The following is a 21552-nucleotide window of genomic DNA, read 5'->3' as shown; positions in this document are numbered from 1 at the left end:
CGAAACATGAAAACTGAGCTTATACTGTGTCCATTGCACACATCACACAGAAAATAAATGTCTACTGAATGCAGAAAAAACTATTTATGCCAGAATGCTGAAAATAAAGTGCGCTCTGCGGAAATTCTGCCTGCGTTACACATAATTTGTGGCTTATGCTCCAGATTTGTTATATTCATTGCAGTGTCCTTTTACTAATGCTAAATGGTAGCCGTAACCGTGTGAACTGACTGAGCAGTCATATAAATGTAAACCGGTATATTACACATCAAACCTCATAAATATTAAACACACAATATCCTGATATATTTCGGTTTCTTAGCTGCTTTATTGTCTTCAAAACCTCTGTATACACAAGAAGGATGAAACAAAATGTAAGCTAAATACAAGGGGGCCTCCAAGGCATGAGTACTGAATACATTGTGGAACACCGCAGACCACTGAGTGCTGTCTGAAACAAGCGGAAAAGGTATTCTACATTGAATACATCTCTACTCTCGATGCAGTTTTTCGGATTCAAAGGTATGGTTTATCGCTGAAGTTATACATTGATTGATAGAAGAGGGCTTGAAGCAGGGAATAACACATTTTATATTTGTGGACCTTTTTGGAGCATTTTTTGCACTTGTGCTTCATTTTTCCCAATCGCCACTATTGTCTGCTTCTTGTCCCCCTTTGGTAAGTGTTTGATTATCTTTTTTTTCATAATTGTTAAGAAGCTACAATGAGCTAAACTGCTGTTGGTATGCAAGGTCAACTGACAAAAGAAAAACTTACAAAAAATAAACATTTATAAAAATTATTTACCTTGTAAGCGGACTACAATAGGTATCCTAAGTTCCAGATCCTTTACAGCCATAATGATGCCTTGTGCAATAACATCGCATCTCATAATCCCACCAAAAATATTCACTAGTATGGCCAGAACCTAAAAAAAGAAGAAAAATAATGAGTTAGCTTTGCAACTTAGGAAATCTAGTGAGGAAATCTAGTCTGTTTTTATAATGGATGGGTAACTAATGTAGGTTCACATATTTTCAGGAAAATAACATTCCCAGAGGGAAGAGCATTACATGAAGTAATCTGTAGGTGTGAAGAACAAATGTGTTATATGACCATACAAACAGGAGTCAGGCTCAATACTACACATCCCACCGGGCTAAACACATAGAACTATTACTTTGTATTCAGAAAATTGCTTCAAGCTCTATTTAACCTGGAATTTAATGTCTTGTGCGATCTGGTTGTTAGGCAAAGTCAATAATGAAAATGTTTCAAGATACAAGTCTGAATCAATACGGCATAAAGATTCACTAACGTAACAAACAGAAGAATGCTAAAAAGAGCTCCAGGTTCAATACAAAACATATGTTCTTTGCCTCTCTGCTCACCCTGGACAGCAAGACCAGATCGATGGATTGCAAATGAAGGGATTGCTAGCAAGATAACATGACTGGTACCTTTTTATCTGATGTGATGAGTCTGAAGGCTTCTGTTACTTGGTGGACAGTAGCCCCACCACCAACATCCAAGAAATTTGCTGGAGTTCCCCCATGAAGCTTTATGATATCCATTGTTGCCATGGCCAGTCCAGCGCCATTCACTGCAAGATAAGGTCACACAATCACAAATGGAAAACCTATTCTTAGATGCTAGTTTAAGTTCTCAAGCTATTCCTTCAGCAGTGAAAGCAAAATACACACCATTATTATCATTACATTTTTTTTTTCCCAAGATCCCTCCCAAAATAAATTCCGACTTACCCGTTACAAGATGTGCATTTTTCAGTAAGTTAGCTCAGCCAATTTACTTTGCAGTACTAATGAGTATAAACAGGTAACATATACTGTGCTTAAAAACAACTTAAAAATAAGCTGTAGCATGATTTTCAGCCTTTTCAGATTCAGATGTAATATAATCCATTTTAAACCCTTCATGACTGCCACACGACTATTCTTTTCCTATTTGCACATGCCCGTGCATAAAGGACGTTTATAAACGTCATGACAGTAGCCAACTTCAAACGGCTATATCTCCTGAACCCTGGCACCTAGAAACACATCTGGTGGATATTACTGTGATTTTCCTCTTCTGACATCAGAACTATGTTTCTAGGTGCCATGGCTCAAAAGATATGGCCGTTTGAAATGTGTTCCCTCTTCAGCCCGTCAGCTGAAGGCATCATGAAGGAGGAAGAGAAGGGAGCTGCATGTAAAAGGGAAGATGCAACGTGCTACATAGAGAATAGGGGCTCATTCAACTAAAGTCCCATTAATAGACTTGAGAAATTGGGACCAACGAGTCATATGAAATGCGCAATAGATTTCAGAGTATGGGGGAGTTATTATGATCCAAAAGATGGAGATATTATATTTGAAAAATTTTCGATTTTGTTCAATAATAAATGTGAATTTTTGATCATGGAAAAAAAATAAAAATCAGACATGTCCTGAAAATAAACCCATTTTTTTTAAATAAAAAAAATAATACCGTGCTTTTGGAGAAGCACGGTACGAAAAAAAGAAAAGCTCACATAGTGCTAATGTCCATCCACATACAGTAGTGCTATAAGCACCGGTGGGAGACACACAATACCATCGGCATCATACTATACAAAATGTACTTTATGGAGCGGTAACATATTAAGATGCCCTAGGATTTTTATTTCAGTAAGAAATCCAGTATAATCCAAAACAGACATTAAAAGAAATGATGAGGCCTTTTTAATATTCCATTTTACTAAGAAAATTGTAAATGTGCTATATTTATAAATTTGATCATAAAAAGGACCAACTAAGGGGGGGAAATTTCTCATAAAATTCTTAAGATAAAGAACATAAATTGCCTTCAAGCTGCTACTTTACTCCACTGATGCAGGAAAGTAGCGATAAACCTTAACAGCGAACTGATAGACCACGTTGTAGGCACTTTTTGGTGACCTGCTAGAAATCTGTCAGGTGGAAATGCTGAAAATCAATAATGTAAGTCCGATAGAAACACTTCTGGTGAATAGTGCTGACACAGAAAAACCTGCACATAATCATGGACACCAGCATCTGGAAGCTGATGCTTTATTACCTTAAAGCTTTCCCTATAATGAAGCCTCTGCTCCAGGGAGTTGCAATTACAATTCCATGTGGAATTGACAAAAAGTAATGAGAAATGGCTTTAGATAAAATATTGCAGGGGGTTCTGCTTTAAATTTTGTATACATTTCATTCATATAGGGATTTTATATTTCTTTAGGCTACATGCACAAGAACCTGCGGTCAGTTGTTTGAGGCCTGGGAGTCGTTAGCTTGTGAGGTCTGTTCACACCCTGATGACTGCAATGAAAAATACCCCAGCCAAAACACAGAGATAAGGACCTGCTTGGGGATTTTTTTTTGTTTAACCCCTTCAATTTGATATAAAGATTGTGGTATAAAATTAGTCTTCTGTATCTGTATTGTTGAAATCATGCATATCCTTCATAGCAAGTACTCTTTTAACCCTTAGGTGAAGTATAAATAAATTCAGGGTTTTTCTTTTTTTTGATAATTACCCAATCTATACATTTATTTATAAATTTAGGGAGAGTCCATTGCTGAAAAATTGCCCGACGTCATTTGGATTATTGTGATTATATTTTACTATAAGTGGGCTTTTCATTGCAAACAGAATGATGATCATGATGATAATTATTCATATAGCGCACACAGAACTTGCCAAATCAGTCGCTGTCCCCAATGGGGCTCATATTCTAATCAACCTACCAGTATGTTTTGGGGTGTTGGAGGAAACCGGAGGACCTCCCCATAAACACAGAGAGAACATACAAACTGTTTGCAGATGTTGACCTGGATGGGACTTGAACTCAGAACCCCAGCTCTGCAAGGATGTAGTGCCAACCACTAAACCACCGTGAACCTGCCAAGTAATAATCTGCATGTATATTGGACTTATCAGGGAGGTGGAAACTTTTTTGGGCAGTTTTCTGCTGTACAAACCCTGAAATGATCGTAATTCCTTTCTAACTAACAGGTATTGAGACTATTTTCACCCTCCACACCAAACGGGTGTGAAAGGCACAGCCAGCAGCAGAGAAGACCAACGCACCTGTACAATGGCTAAAGCCTGCAAACGTAGAGTAATTCTATGCCAGGTAGGCGAAGGGAGAGCAGGTCCTATTTCTGCACGTTAGCAGCACTGACAGTCGGCTCACACACAGGGCTGGGAAACTATTTGTATTCAGTCTAATGAATGAATGTCTCGCACTAATACAGACAAAAACAACATTTGCTTGCACGAGGGATTAGGCAGGTGTATTGCAGTGCGTTGTATAAACAAGAAGGTATGCCATCGAAATTCTACACGGACACATTAATTTTTTATGTGTATACTCTGGTCCCCAGGCAATTCTGAACAAAGTTATTAAAAATAAAACAAAATTTTTTTTATACTACTTGCTCTAGCCATACTAGTAAGGGGGGGGGGGGGCGCAGAAGAGATGAACCTATGGATTGGCCTATGTGATAAATGGCAGTTCCCTTGACCCACAGTGTAAGAGGTAAAATCCATATACAAAACTGGCCGCTACAGCTACTATCCACAGATAATTGCTGGGGGTCAGACATCTAGGAACACTTTTGAGAACTATAATGTAATATCTGATGTAACTTCTGAAGGAAGCTGCACATTAAGCTTCTGACCGTAGTGTGAACAGTAGAAACTCATAAAGATGTCCTATCAGAAGCAGTGTATATTTTTTTTTACTTTTGATTGCCGTATGTATTTTTTCCTTGGAAAACTATATAGTGCTGATAAATATGCAGCAGTAGTATAAGAGCCTAAAATGTCAACAAAAATATGCTACAAACATTGGTGAAACACATTACACTACACTTCAACTTTTGGCATAATATATCGAGTGCAACATAAATATACGAAATTTATTTTAAAAGAAACATTAGAAATACAGTAATTTACCAAGACATCCAATATTGCCATCAAGACCAATGTAGTTGAGGTCTGCTTTGGCAGCTTGCTGGTCTCGCTCATCTTCCTGGGACCAGTCTCGCAGATCAAAAATAGTTTTTTGTCTATATGCAGCGTTGGAGTCAAAGTTGATCTTGGCGTCCATACACATCACTTAAGAAAAAAAAGAAAAGCAACATTAAAAAAAATATTCTAAAGTTTTGACAAAGGCAGCGGAAGAATAGCTGCAAGTTACCAAATGACTAGAGATAAAACAGCTTGCCAAATTATCCTACACAGATCCCTAGGAGAATTTAGAAATTTATGAAAAACTGAATATATGAATATCTGGTCTGTGGCAGTGGGCAGAATTGCCTCCTGAAGAAGCTTTAGGCAAAGCGAGCGTCGGGGTGAGGGCAACACTGTTTACCGGGTAAGACACTCTTTTCTTTTATATTATCTGAGCGATTGTGGATTGTTCTTAAGATATCCTTGTAAGTCTCCTGTCAAGTTTATTCCATATAGTTATTCCATATAGTAAGCATATTTTTTGGACAGCAAAGTCACATTTTCTTCATTTTTGGGTCTTCTTAGTTTTCCAGATACATTTTACATCTTGTAATATATAGAATGGAGCTGCTTTGTCCCCCCTTTTTTGTATTGTGTTCTTCCTATTTTAATCTATTACTTGCGACTAAGTGTCTACATTATTTTGTCCATTTGTTTTGTGCAAGAGATATATGCCAAGTTTTGATTTTTTTTTAATTAATATTAAAGTATTTACATATTTAAATAAACCTGAATCTGTGTTATTCCCCTAACTTATATATGTTATTCTATAAGCCAGGAAGGTTACACAAAAGACAAATCCTAATATAGAACATGGGTGCTAAATTTCTGTGAAGTAGGTCTTGACAATAAGACACCGTTTTTCTCTTTCTTTACATCTTTCAGGTGACTGCCCTCGGTAACTGACTATTAAACAGCCTGCACCAAGAATAAGCCTAATGTAAGCAGTTTTCAATGAAGCATAATGACATCTTGGCCATATGTATGCAGTGCAAAGGAAAGGTGACATGACTCCAGGAGCAGCAAATGCCCTCAGCGAGCCCTCTGCCAGCATTTGGTACGATGGAAAAATCACAACTGATAACAGCTTTCTACAAATAGGAGACAGTGCTGGGGATATAAAGGAAAAGACTGTAAACTCCAAAGCAAATGCATTGGTTTCCATCATTTCAGTGTTGATATAGCATCCACCAGGCAGAATGTTATGGAGCAGACTGCTCTAAGTTTTTGCTAAAAATTTCCAACATAAATGCCAGGTCACATCTCAGTTATGGTCTTCAGTAATCCCTTGGTTTGTGTGAACCAAAACCCAAGAGTGGTCAAACATGCAGAACGGGTACTAAAGGTCTTTCCATTAGACCTTATCTCTGTATAGTCACTTGCAAGACTTTCACCTGTTCTGCATGTTTGAACACTCCTGGTTTTGACTCAAATTTACTGAAGAAAATAACTGAAGACGAAACGGAGATGTGAACTGGCCCTAACTTGTCATTTTTTTTTATTTAACTCCACTTACTCAGAGCTTTGTCCACTTTGACCACTAAAGCTCACTCCTCTATGTCATCTGTAAGGTTGACTTCCAGAACTGGAGTATCACATTATCATCTATCAAAGGTCTTTAAGTAGACACCTCAACACTCCATCAAGAGCCACCTTTTTATTTCTCTCCCACCATGCATTGTACATCTGCCATAACCTGAAGACCAGAATGCACTGATCGATTAGGCAAGTGCTTACAATTTTTGGCTGCAGTTATACAACTAGTCAGACTCCATCTCTGCTAGAATTGTAAGATGTGTATTCCATAAGATGCAAATTCATTCTGCTCTGTATCCTGCTTAGAAGAGCTGAAGGGAAGAAACTTAAACAACAACAACAAACAGTAGGCAGGGCAAACAGGCTAAAGATGCATCAGAGATTACATTGTTCTTCTTCACTGCTTTATCTCTTGCTATGCTTCACTATACGGACAAAAAAATCTCAAAACTCTGATGATTTTAGCATGCTAGACCATCAATTATGAATATACAGTCACATATACTGTATCAACTATACTGAATGAACATCACTTAGCAAGATTTTGCATCATTTCATTCAATTTTTAGAGATATGAATATGAAGGATTTAGCATAAGAAGCTAATGATGCGGCACAAGTTATTTGTTATATGCAATGTCAAAGAGTCCTGCTTCATTTTCAGGACATGGCAACACTATAGGCTTTTCTCAGACTTGCCCTGCATCTCGGAAATACTTCATTTAATTTCTGCCATGTATGTTTTGTGACATGAAAGGTTTCAATTATCAGTTTCTTCCATCTACAATACTCCACAGGAAAGGATGAGTCAGACACTCCTGCAGCACAGCAAGCAAGCAGCAAGGCAAAACCAGCGGTGGGGGAGCCACGTATAAAGATCAGATTATTTCTAGCACAAGATGGAATTATATTCTTAGGTTTAGGTAGAAAATGGTCACTGGTGCTTAGTGTAAAGACCTGAATCCAAGGAAAACGATTTTCTATTGACTATTACAACAAATGACATAATGGTATATAAAGTTATAGAATGAATGTTATTTAAGTTTACGAGACCATCTACAATCTGTGGCTCTCTAGCAGAGCTACAACTCCCAGCATGCCCTGGACTGCCATTCATATGAAGTAATAATCATGCTAATTATGCTTAGATCGCAATGCAAATCCTAAATATCAATTTATGGATTGGCTAAAGAATTATCTTTATGTAGACTACTTCCACATTAATAGGACAATTACAAAAAATATGCATTCTAACAGCTGCACAGCTAAAACCTCCCTCTGGTCACAGAAAATATGCCACATTTTCATTTTATTGTGTCTTTTTAAAAAATGATGGTATAAAATACCTTTCCCAAGGAATATAAACATATGGTGAAGCCATATTTCTAATAGGAAATCGGTGGCTGAAACTTTTTTTTTTTTAAGTCACCGATCAGCCAGAGAGACTAGAGTTGTGAGAAAGAAAGAAACAAAATATTTTTTTTTAGCTTTAGATATCCCCATAGAGATGTACCAAGGAAATAAAGAAGCATCCTATGATGTATCTTTTACTTTTCATAAAGGTGAAACTACACAGAGTAACTTGTCGTGTCATCTTCTCCAGGTTTACTAAAGGCTGATACGAAGTGATAATTTGTATGGTTCTATATTGAATAAATCAATAGTAAGAAGAAAAATACAATGACATGCTCAGTTCTCAAAACCTTGCTCCTTATTCAAAACTTTTATAAAAGATGCAAAAGGTGCTGCTTACCTATTCCAGACGCATCCTCTACCATGGGATTGATTTCTACCATTGTGGCATCATACTTCATGAACAGATTGTATAAGTTGATCATGCACTGAGCCGCCTCATCCACAAGATTCTCTGGGAACCCCATTTTCTGAGCAAGCTACACACAAGAGACATGAAAAATTAAAACAATGGTGCTTTGATAAATCCGCTAAATTTACTCATCTCCATTCCTATGTACTATTGCATTCATGTAAATTACTCATTTCATTATAGAAGCTTCCCATAAAAAAAGGGACAGAATATGTAGATTATGGATTGTTTTAATTCACTTCTTTCAGGGGGTTTTAAACCATAAACACATCTAAAAGTTAAATAAAATTTTAAAAAATAAGCATGCAAGCTTTTATCTTGTTTAAAGTAATAATCCAGAAAATTGCATACACATAGAATGCTAACAAAAATGGACATTTTCTCCGCTATGGAACGCCTTAAAGGACCCTCCAGTTATAAAGTTTTCATAACAGGGGGCAGTGGAAAAGAACAAAAAAAAACAAAAACCACAACATACTTATCCCATTACAGCTCCAATGTCGCTCACACTTTAAGCATATGCCCAGTCGTAACTTCCAGGGAAGTCATTGGACCCACTTCATTCAATGAGTGGCCTCCTTGAACTTTGGGACAACAGAGGAAATAAAGTCCTCAGTAAAAAACGGAAGTGACGCCTCACATTGGAGGAGGTCCCTCATTGAAAGAAACAGAACCTGCGTCAACCCCAGCACTTACACAATCCGACACAGACCTGAAACCGCAATCACCAGAACAATGTGAACACCAGGAACTGAATCAGTTTTTTTATTTTTATCCTGTCCCCTAGGTTTTCCAAATGGAAACCCCCTTTAAATAGTCTAAAATGATATATAAAACATATTGATTATGCATCGGCTTCTAAAGCTGCATTCATGCTTTCTTTCCTTCACTCATCCTTTGCCCATTACCAGTAAGAACCCCTGTATTTTCACAACTTTGAAGCCACAAACTGATGAAGAAATGCAGATCAATGCAAATGAGTCTGCACAGAGGGTGGGCCTGACACAGAAACACTTAATGTATTCATAACTAAAGGAGCAATTCCAAAATAGAGCCAGAGCATCTGCTACTGTTTGAAGGCAAAACGGGGGCAATATAAAAATTGTCCACACAAAAAAAAATTATACATTATATTAGCAAAGGTACTTCAAATCACAGGAAAGCATAGCAAAAGTAGAAAAATATGTTATGAAACCGCAGGGTCAGACTATGGAAATTGTCAACTTTCACAATTGTGAAGCAAAACAGCTTACCCTTGCAGCTTGTTCCTTTTGGATACCCTGTACAATATCAATAGGCTCTTTCACAATAGCGTCAGGGTTTTCAGCAGCAACATCTTCAATGTTAACCCCACCTTGAGAACTTCCAATCAACACAGGGCCCTAAGAAAAAAAAATGCGGCATTATTTAAGCTTTGTCTTTTGTTCTACTTAAAAGGACATCTACCAACAGGCTCCATTAACACCTATGGAGCCTCTGAGGCTCATTTGCATACAGTCCTTCACCCTGGTGGTAGATGCCCTGAAAGAAGATGGAGTCTTTTATTCCTGAATTGTTGGTTTTTGCTTCCAACAAATAATGATTTGTATACGAGTCTTATATTGAGAAAAAGATGCAGTGGACACTAACCATGTAAACTGCAAATAGATTAAGTAAAGCAAGTAACGCTTTATTTCGACTGCACACAAACGTGTTTGTCCCTTGAATCGAACCTGCAGTGAACAGAAATATGATGCAAGGAGTCCCTGTCTACTGCGCAAACAGCAGTTGCTAAAGTTATGACACTGCATTGTGAGCCGCAGACATCCCATTTCTGTATGGAGCAAGGACTCCCATCCGCTGGATTGTGATTGAGCTGTGGAATCAACTTGCCGATTAATGTGCACAGCAAGGGTGTCATTGTATTATAGAGAAATATGACGCAAGGACTCCCTGTCTGGGGCAGTGGCCCTGTAACAGCCAATAGGCGCTGCATTGATGGCAGCAGACAGGCACTTGCACCATATTTCTGTGTGTTGCAAAGACTCCCATCCACTTCAGAGTGATCTGCACACATTCATTTGCAGCCAACATTCGTGCTTAAACTTTGTAAAACCCCATTCAGACACAATAATTTTTGTGCAGTTTACACAGTCCATAACAAAGTAGAGGCAGTCCCTGGATTACGTACAAGATAGGTTCCATAGGTTTGTTCTTAAGTTGAATTTGTATGTAAATCAGAACTGTATAGTTTATAATTGTAACCCCAACCCAATTTTTTTTTGGTCTCTGTGACAATTGGATTTTAAAAATATTGGGTTGTCATAAGAACCAGGATTAACAATAAATCTTAACTACAGACACATTTAATACAAGTTATTGCTGTTTAATGCAGCCTGGGGCTTAAGTACAGTAAATTACCAACATCCAAAGGTCCGTTTGTAACTAGGGGTCATCTGTAAGTCAGGTGTTCTTAAGTAGGGGACTGGCTGTATAGTACAGAACATGTAGAAGTATAAAACTTTGAGGATTTTATTTCCTTATTCTATTGAAAAAGTCCAGTTAGAATGCTGCACCTTTTACATATTGTATGTAAATGGATGAAATATACACATCTACCAATTTAGTTTTTCATATACATGCTCCAATGTGGAATTTTGGTCCCAGAGACCAAACACACACAACACACATCTAACCCTAAAGCCAACCGTATTTTGTGAAGAAACAGCAAGGGCGACATAATACCAGATTTTTCCCTATAGATCAATGATGTCCAGTGCTTTATATTTAGTGAGTATAAGGCGTCACGCACATGAACCTTGTTGGAGGATGTGTATTAGGTGTCGTTTCTAGCACACATCCCCATGCCATTCTATGAGCTCATACACAGGAGCCCTTGTAGGAGCCCACTCTCTGAGCTCTAAAACTAAGAGCATGTCCTAATTCTTTGCACGTTTGTGGCTCTGGCAGAAAATGAGAGAAGGAGCTCTTTTCTTTTCAACTTATCCAGCAACTTCCTATCAGATACATTAAACAAGACCCCAAAGCCACCGACCACCTGTATAAAATGTTATCATTGCAGGTAAATGATGAGGGACCATTGAAGCAACAAGCCTGAAGCACTGTGGATTTAAACAGGTAATTATGGTTTGTTTTTTAAAATTTGCTAACATTTTCTGTGACTACATGAATTCCTTCCTGAGGGTTTTTCATCAGGTTCACCAGAAAAGAGGCAGCATGAAATCCCAACGGGGTCTCTCATAAGACAGAGATAAGGTGTTTCAAGAAGAAAAACAAGAGGAGGAGTGTTCTCCTTTTTCCCAGAGTGAAAAGTGTGTTGTGCACCTGCCATTAAATAGAACAGGCCCCCTGATGGTTTGGAGAAGGCTCTTTCAGCACAGAGATCCACCCACAGTGACCTGGGCAGTCAAAAACCACTGGACAATTCTGATCACTATCTTTATTATAAGCCATGTACACATACATACTTTGTTTTTCTTGGCAATGATGAAAACTGCCCAACAAAGCCTGTTTGTTCACTAAATGTGTAACTGTATTAAATACTGGTAGAAGGCAAGATAGGTCAAGCAGACTATAGAGATGCTGTCAGTACCGCACATTTCACATGAAAGGTAGGTGTGCACGATGCTGACAAGACAGATCATACTTTAGTATATAAAGGTAGAGGTGCTGCTGTTCTGGTACACTGCTGCCACCTACTGCTGCAGTTTAAAACTGCAATGTGTGGCACGTTACTCTCGTGATGAATTGCAATGCAAAGTAACTGCAGTTTACACAATAAGCAGAGGAAATTCTGAGAGATGAGGAGGGAGAGAAAGATGATCTTGATTAGCAAAATTTCTTGACAGTCTTCCTGGTAGAGATATTGGGGATTATGAATTAACTTGCCAAAAAAATAAAGCCGTCAAACAGTCTGTGGTGGGGAGGGGGGTAGTAAACAGGACTCTCACCATTCTTTCAGAAATCCTGCTCCAAGCCATAAACCACCCACAAGTCCCTGGGTATAGGACCCATCCCTTGTGCTCCCAGCACCTGTGTTTGTAGCTGGATTGTACACCCCAAAACCAAAGGCACTTGTGCAGTAAAGCCGAGGGTGTACTATGCTGTCTTCACTGTTTAAGGACTCATGCACATTACCGTATGGAGGGAGTATGTACGGCGGAAAGATTGCGGCTTTACGGACCTATACAGTACCGCTCTGTACACTGGAAAAAGATAGGACATGTCCCATCTTTCTCCGTGTTACGGGACGGAAGTAATGCATTGCTATGGAGAGGGGAGGGGTCACAGCTTCCCATCATGGCACCGGATATGTGACCGGAGGGGCACACATTCGTGTGAATGTAGCCTTACTGTGCAGGTGCCAGGAGCTGAAAACGGCTAAATGTTTGTTTTTTTAGTATCCCAAATCATTGAAAGGCACTTTTTTTTTTTTCTTCCTTTTTTTGCATTCTGGTTTTCATTCCCCATTTTTTTTGTTTTAGTATGATATACCACATTTATATAGGTTTTGTTCAAAATAAACATTTTTAGTCTTGCCAGAATTTGAATCCCCACCAGGGATTATAAACTCTTCATTTAGTGATAACTTTTACTAACCGGAAGATGCCTTTAAAGGGATTTCACATTTTCATCTAATGGCAGGTAGTCTGTTTTATACAAATGCCCAATCTGCTTTTATAACCAACATTACAGGTTTCACTCACATTTTAAAAGTTGACAAAAAGTAAACCTGGCTCCCTACCAGCAAACTGGATCATGTCACACAGCCCTCATTATTGTCTGCACACTGCACTTCCTGCTCCCTCATGCAAATTGGAGCTGAGCCTCTACTGCCAGCAAATCCCTGTCATCTCTAGTCTGCATGAGGGAGGGGGGTGGGGAGCAGAGAGCTCTGTACAGATAATGATGACTGTGACTCCAGTTATCAACTTTCCCTTTAACCAACAGATCTCCAAAATAGTCTTCAATACCTCTGTAATCATAATGAAGGGTCTGTACCATGACATTCAACTTGCAGAACTCATATTGCTATCAATTTTAATAAAACTACTAAGGCCTTTTTAGCACATCTTTGATTAAAAACAAGTTAACATTTAAAAGCCAATGAGAACAGAACCTACGGGGAATTCTCTAAAATGTTTGTTGTGATGTGATTCACAACTCTCACAGATTTCTGGAAATAAATGTGAGGTATCTGTTCTCCAGGGCACGTTAATATTGGCTGCTAAGCATCTGACAGTGTGATAAATCACTGCAGGCTTCTTCTAAAGAGATGAAGAGATGAAATACTGGCTCTGCTCTGGGGAATGACTCCGGCACCACACACTTCAAGGCACTCAGTTAGCATATTAGTATCTCCGGATCTCACACCTCCATACAATGCATCCTAGGCATCAGCATATCCCATTTCTGATCCAAATGAATAATTCTAACCGTTTTGGGCTTATTCCATAGGTAGCAGGAATGGAAAAATATTTTGTAGAGTGCAGTGCCCCCAAGGTTCTTTTTTTAAACTAGGATAAAGGGATACAGGGACTATATGTAGAGAAAGCCTAAAACTAATCAAATCATTGTGTGGAGGTAACATACATCGTACAATAGCCATAACAATGCATCATATTAGAGGGGTTGTCCACTTGTACCAAACTTTAACAGGGTAAATACCATACCCAAATAAGGTCACCCATATAGTTCTTACCAAGTTGAAGTTGCCATTCACTGCATGTTGCATCCTGTGTTCTGCTGGCTTCTGGTGTACAATGGAGCCTGGTGGTCATTACTGGATGTTCACATTCATTGTTCAACTTCCGTGGTTATCAAATATGGGTATGCACATAGTAAGAACTGTACGGCTTCCTTCATCCGGAGGAAACCAGCAGGACATTGGAAGTGACAAGCAGTCCCAAGTCCTGCTTGTGGCAGGGTTGGGGATAGTCACTTGTGGTGCACACCAAATTTTAACAGGTTAAGTATAATATGGGTGACTCCATTATGCTGTTATATTTACCCTGTTAAAGTGGTAAACTCCTTTAAAAATGCCCATTTCTGAAATTACCAAAAATACAGTGAAAGTGACCAATGCATTCAGAGGGTCTATTAGCTGTGTTTTTTTGGTTTTCAACATTGAATTGGACATAGAATAATGTTCCCACTACCAGGAAATAATTCTTTAAAGGAAACCTGTCACCAGGAACCTCATTTTCACTAAAGACAGGTAGCAGGTGCCCATTACTGCTGCATTGCAAATATGCATTTCTGCCTTTCCTAGGCATTTGCATTAAAATTCTATAACTTACCTTGCACTCTGAAAGAATCCTCTGTGTAGTCCCAGGGGTTGGGCTTTGGTTTTGATTCATTTCAAAAAACAACATGTGACTTGTTGTGCTGTGGAGGGAGAAGCTGTACAGTCTGAAGCACAGACAAGCCAAGTGTTATTTTTTTAAATGCAAAGAAACAGTTCTGACAGCTCACCTGGGACGTAGTGGATTAGTGGAGAAGTGAACTCAAGCTCGGATATCGCCCGCTTCACAGGAGGCACTTAATCAAGGAAAGGGAGGAGGAACTCCGGCTCAAAAGTAAACTTCAATCCAGGTAGGTAAAAATCGAAGAGACTTTTATTGAAGATATGCAAACAACATGATAAAACGGATTGGCATGGGTAGTGGGAAGGGTCCCTGGAATTCCTATGCGTTTCGGATAAACTCTGTATCCTTATTCATGGCCATGAATAAGGATACAGAGTTTATCCGAAACGCGTAGGCATTAAAAGTCTCTTCGATTTTACCTACCTGGATTGAAGCTTAATTTTGTGCCGGAGTTCCTCCTCCCTTTCCTTGATTTTTTTAAATGCATCCAAACCAAAGCCCAACCCCTGGGACTACACACAGGATTCTGTCAGGGAGCAAGGTAAGTTATAACACAATGCAAATGCTTAGAGAAGGCAGAAAGGCATATTTGCAATGCTGCAGTAACACCCTTCTGCAATCTGTTTTTAGTGAAAATGAGGTCACTGTTGACAGCTTGTCTTTAAGTTAGCCTACTCTAATAATGCATCAAATATATCATCAAGCGTCAGACAGAGTAATAAATCAGACGCAGTATAAAACTGTCTAGCATTAATTTGCATGGTCTAACTTTTAGATAATATTAGTAAATGTTCCCTGTTCTGTCTATATTGATACAACAACATTTGTAGAGGGGTTGTATATAATGTCAATAATATAAAGGTTAAATGCCACCTACGTTCAGCAGGTTCCATTCCACTTTCTGTTATAAATAGCAGGAAAGAAAACCGACATTATTTTATGCTATAAATAACAGATGTGTAACAGAAGATACATTGAATACCATGGGGAACAGAAGGTAAATGGAAGACCTCCTATCTTTAGTTTCCGTTATTCCCCAACGAAGGTATGAACCGATCCCAACAGAAATGATTGCGTCCTGCACTAAGCCGTCCTAGTGATCAGTGGTATCCTCACATTTCATCTCCATATGTTGCAACATTTATTGCCTGCCCAGTAAAGAGCTGATAAATGTGAATTTTCAATAAATATTTACCAAGCAACTGTACTTTCCAGAACTTATGCTGGGATAATAAAGAAAGAATTTAGTTCTATCAGACTGAGTGCTGAAAATGGATAACAAGGACAGCAACCTCCTTACATGTAAACATATTTTTCTCTAAGTAGCGAGTCTCTCTGTTCAGCAAAAACTCCTTAATAGTCTCAAATAAATGCAAATTGTTCAAATTGATTTTTTTTTTTTTGCATCACGACAGTTCCCGTCATGCAGAGTTATCAGAGCGTTATGTATGGATGAGGCACTGAGGAAAACCTATCACAGCGAGAAATTGGTGATGATTGCTCTCTGCAGCAGACATGTTCCCTACAGCATAGAAACTTAAGAAGAAGGCAGGAACTCACTTGAAATGACCTTTCCATGGTAATTGCAAAGTAATATTCTCTCCTGGGATATCTGCGCTCACAGATGAACACATGGTTACATATCCTGCCCTTCTCTCCGGTCTGTTTCGTAAACAGCTTCTTCCCAATCATCTGTGAGGAAATGGCTTTGGCTTCTTCTGGACTAAAGTGAGAGAACAGAGGATAAAGTCCTAGAAGCAGTTTCTGCACACGGCTACTAATGGTGTTACGAAAATGGATACATACATGAATCATATACCATGGCAACGGAAAGTATTCAGACCCCTTAAACTTTTTCACTCTTTGTTTCATTGCAGCTAATAAGATAAAATAAAAGTTCTTTTTTTTGCTCATTAATGTACACTCTGCCCCATCTTGACAAAAAAAAAAAAAAAATTAAATGTAGATATATTTGTTAATTTAGTAAACAAGAAAAACGGAAATATCACATGGTCATAAGTATTCAGCCCCTTAGCTCAGTATCGAGTAGAAGCTGCTTTTGAGCTAGTACAGCCAGGAGTTGTCTTGGGAATGATACAAGTATTTAACACCTGGATTTGGGGATCCTCTGCCTCTTCCTTGCAGATCCTCTCCAGTTCCCTCAGGTTGGGTGGTGAACGTTGGTGGGCGCCATTTTCAAGTCTCTCCAGTGATGCCCAATTTAGGTTTAGGTCAGGGCTCAGATTTTTTTATATTTATATTTTCTGATATTTTAGCCATGTGCTTAAGGTCATTGTCTTGTTGGGAGGTGAACCTTCTGCCCAGTCCGAGGTCCACAGCACTCTGGTAGAGGTTTTCAACCAGGATATCTCTGTACTTAGGCACATTCATCTTTCTGTCAATTGTAACCAGTTGTCCTGTCCCTGCAGCTGAAAAACACCCCCATAGCATAATGGCGCCACCACCATGTTTCACATGTTTTACTATTGGGATTGTATTTGGCAGGTGATGAGCAGTGCCGTGTTTTCTCCACACATACCACTTAAAATTAACAACAAAATGTTCTATCTTCAGCTCCTCAGACCAGGAAATCTTATTTCTCAGTCTAGGTGTCATTTGTGTGTTTTTTGCCATCTGTATGGGGCTTTCATATGTCTTGCACTCAGGAGAGGCTTCCGTTGGCAACTTCTGTATTAAAGCCCCCACTGGTGGAGGGCTGCAGTGATAGTTGGCTTTGTGGAACTTTCTCATCTCCCTGCATCTCTGGAGCTCAAGCACAGTGATATTGGGGTTCTTCTTTACCTGTCTTACCAAGGCCCTTCCGCCACGATTGCTGTGTTTGGCTGGACTGCCAGGTCGAGGCAGAGCTGTGGTCATCCCAAAGTTCCATTTGAGGATTATGGAGGCCACTGTGCTCTTAGGAACCTTGAGGGCTGCAGAAATTCTTTTGTAACCTTGCATCTGTGCCTTGCCAAAATTCTCTCTGAGCTACTTAGGCAGTTCCCAGATATGAACTATAAGGGTACTGTCACATGGTGTGTTCTTGGTCCGTTTTTAAACGCACAGAAAACTCTTTTTTGCATGCTTATCTTGGGTTTGGCTGGTTTGTATCCATTTTATTTTTTATTATGTGGAAGCTTAAAAGAACATCTTCCACCACAGTTAGGGGAGATAGACTGTCCCCAAACGTATGCTCGTTACCTTAGTGGTGATAGGGGACGGCTTCTCGCATGTTCCGGGCTGCCTTCTAGAATGAAATATCTACTTTTAAACTTTATACAAATGAGCTGGAGGCACTCACATCTCGGCCAGCCAAGTGCCGATATTTCGTTATAGAAGACAGCCCGGACCATGTCAGAAGGAGTCCCCCATCAACTCTGAGCACTCGTTTAGGGGCAGTCTACCACCACAATATGTGGTGGTAGATGTCGTAAATTTGGTATGTGGTAAATTTTAATTCAGCATTCAAAACAGCCAAATGCATGGTATACATTAAAAAACGCATGGGTTTAAAAAAAATGGACCAAGAACGCACCGCGTGACAGCACCCAGAGGGTGCAACCACACGTTCAGCTATTGATGCGACCTGGAATGGAGTAAAAGTAGGAGGAGCAGCAGCACCTTTCAATTATCTGTTTCAACCCATTATCATCCACACGTGCTTTTGCCTTTAAAAACTGCATCTGAAAAACAATGTGTGGACGCACCCTGAGGGTGAAGACACACATGGCGTTTATGGGCCGTTTTTACGAGTGCATTTCAGATACTAAACAACGCATGCGTTAAAAAACGCATCCGTTTTTTAAAAACGCATGCGTTTTTTGAAAACGCATGCGTTTTTGTCCGGTTTTCCGAATTTGCGCAATTAAAAACTGACAAAAACGGATGCGTTTTCAAAAAACGCATGTGTTTTTAAAAAACTGATGCGTTTTTTAACGCATGCGTTTTTTACGATCTGAAAACGCACTTAGTAAAAACGGCCCAAAAACGCCATGTGTGTCTTCACCCTAAGGGTACATTCACAAAGCTGTCTGGGGGGGGATGTATATGCGAATTTGTGGCTGCATATACGCCCCTATAGATGGCAATGGCGGCCTGGAGGCAGTACGGTGCAACATGTGTGGCACTGTTCCGCGTCGTACGTGGGGAAAAGTTAGCGCATGCTCCATCTTTCCCTGTGTGTGCCACTTTTCTCTATGGTGGGGTCACCTCTCCAGCGCACAGCGGTATGCCCACCCGGCTGCGGTCAGGCGGGCATACGGCTGTGTGAATGTACCCTAAGCTGTGAGGTCTTACATCAGTGATGGCCAACCTATGACACGCGTGTCAGCACTGACACACGTAGCCATTTTCAGTGACACACGGCTGCTGGAGAAAAATTGCTGTAGTGCAGTTGTCTGTTGTCTGGGGCCGGTCGGGCTGTCGGTTGGCGATGTGGTCTGCAGCGAGCGGCTGCATCTCAGTCAGAGAGATTGCAGCTGCTGCTCCTGTCCTGCTCTGCGGAGGCCGCCCAATGACGCCAGAGTGGAGTGTGGAGACAGAGCAGCCCCAGCTCGCAAAGACGCAACCTATGCTGTGCCTGCGCGGGAACATCTACACAGGAGCTAAAGCGGCCTGAAGAGGAGTAACGGAGGCTCGTGGTTTTGTTGAAGCCTGTGCCAGTTAATTTATTGAGTTGAGCTCTGCCGGGCTGGGCTGTGATGTACACTCTTTGGGGGGCACTTCTCAGGACACAAATGTCCTTAAAACTAGCTGTTGCTGGACTGCCACAGGTTTGCCAGCACTGGAAGAATTCCCCCTCCCCCTCACTTATCTTAGTTCATGGCACCCCACACAAGTTAAATAACAGCGAGACCAACAAAAGAAACCAACTGACCAATTAACGAAGAAGTCACTAAGCAGGTAAGTTAAATAACTATACGTATTTGTTATTTAAACTCTAAATATCACAAAATTAGGGTTTTTTTCTCAAGGTGACACATCACCCGAGTTATGCTCGGTTTTTTGGCGAATTTTGACACACCAAGCTCAAAAGGTTGCCCATCACTGTCTTACATAGACAGGTGTGTGCCTTTCCTAATGAAGTCCAATCAGTTTAATTATACACAGCTGGACTCTAATGAAGGGGTAGAACCTCAAGACGGATCAGAAGGAAATACACTCACAATTAACTTAAATGCTGTCTAGCAGCAAACGGTCTGAATAGTTATGACAATAATATTTCAGTTTATCTTGTTTAATAAATTAGTAAAAATATCTACATTTATGTTTTTTCTGTTAAGAGTACAATAATGAGTGAAAAACTTAAAGGGGTCTGAATACTTTCCGTACCCACTGTAGGTGGAATTCCGATCATTGTCAACTTTATGTATTGTACTCTTCTGCCATTTTTAATATGCAGAACAAATAAGATTATTTGGTAGCTGAATTATACTTAATTTTTTTAGTTTTCTCAGTCCCAAAAGGGGACATGAACATGTGATCTTTTGATTATTATGTAATACACTGCATCACTGAAGTGCAGTTGCAACTCCTTAAATGCCATTGTCACCATTTCCCTCTACATCTAAGCAATAAAGCATTATGACCAATGATATAACTGGCCTATTGTAATAGGAGCTTGTTTGCCCCTGTGACCACACTGCAATACCTATGGAGCATTAAGCAAATTAAGAGAATCAGGTCAGTGTTCACCCAATGTCAAAAAGGTATTGAATCATAAACGTACGAATAGACAATCTTCACTCCTCCTTTAAGACCACCTTCAAATGTACCCTTTCCTCTTCCGCCAGCCAGTACTTGAGCTTTAACAACCAAGTCTTTGGAACCTGTAGGGAGAAGACGGAGAACAATCATTGAAAGTATAACAGGAAAGTGCGCAGACTGTTGTATACAGAAGTATGGTATACATACATATGCTGAAGAAGAGAGAAGGTATATAAGGATATATTCGCTATGCTGGGGGGAGGGGAGGGAGGGGGGTCAGAAACTATTTGTTATACATCTAGAATCATAGAGCATATATATCCTCACATACCTTCTTCTTTAAATGGATTATTAAAGTACAGGCTTCCCGTTGTTTCAGATGCTGCATATCTAGTGGATTAGTTCTTGTGGGCCAGTTGAAGGGCCACCGAGGACTCCCAATCTGAAACCCTCAGACTTATCTATGGGGTCATCTGAAGGCAATTGTCTATGCTGTAAAGATACCAGATATGCAGCATCTGAAAAATCTGATACTGGAAGCCTGTGCTAGCATTTCTTCTACGGTGTTGCGGGAGAAGAGGGTTGCATTGACAATCCAAGCAATGGAAAGAACTTTGAACACTTTTAAAAATGGTCATACACTTGTAAATAACATGAAAGACCCACTTCCCATGGGGAAAAAAAAAAGTTGGATACAAAATGGCCCCCATGGTCTACACCCATCTAGAAAAGTTTCCCCCTTCCCATATACTAATGTTGCACAAACAGGAAGTTGATATCACCAACCATTCCCATTAGATTTAGGTGTAACCATATAAATGACCCACCCAATAGTTTAACTGGTCAACAAATTCCTTTTCCTAAAACTAGGGCCTTTATAGTTATCGCTATAGTTATCGCTATTTCTGCATTTCACCAGTTTTTATTCCATACCCGTTCTGAGTGACGATCTATACCTCTTATACTCTTTCTTGTACTCAAAACTACCCCCTCCCCCCTCATTCACATCATGAACACGTTGGATCTATAGATTTATAGAACAGATTTTCTGGGTGCCTGGTGACAACTAGTGCGAAGCCTGTATTACCATTAC

General features: G+C 39.7%; 1 protein-coding gene across 1 annotated transcript in view; it reads right to left on the bottom strand.

Moving 5' to 3' along the window:
• The window catches only part of SUCLA2 (succinate-CoA ligase ADP-forming subunit beta), a 55747-nt gene that overhangs the window by 5844 nt on the left and 28351 nt on the right, over positions 1–21552 (bottom strand). Inside the window, exons 3-9 of the mRNA XM_072135213.1 lie at positions 20482–20581; positions 16314–16476; positions 9639–9767; positions 8314–8452; positions 4969–5130; positions 1461–1603; positions 808–928 (exon numbers count right to left, since the gene is read on the bottom strand). Coding sequence (XP_071991314.1) covers positions 808–928; positions 1461–1603; positions 4969–5130; positions 8314–8452; positions 9639–9767; positions 16314–16476; positions 20482–20581 — 957 coding nt within the window. The remainder of the gene's footprint in view (positions 1–807; positions 929–1460; positions 1604–4968; positions 5131–8313; positions 8453–9638; positions 9768–16313; positions 16477–20481; positions 20582–21552) is intronic.

This window comes from Engystomops pustulosus, chromosome 2, assembly GCF_040894005.1.
Source record: "Engystomops pustulosus chromosome 2, aEngPut4.maternal, whole genome shotgun sequence".
Lineage (NCBI taxonomy): Eukaryota > Metazoa > Chordata > Amphibia > Anura > Leptodactylidae > Engystomops > Engystomops pustulosus.
The sequence above is the reverse complement of the archived record's forward strand: the minus strand, read 5'-3'. Positions and strand labels throughout refer to the sequence as shown.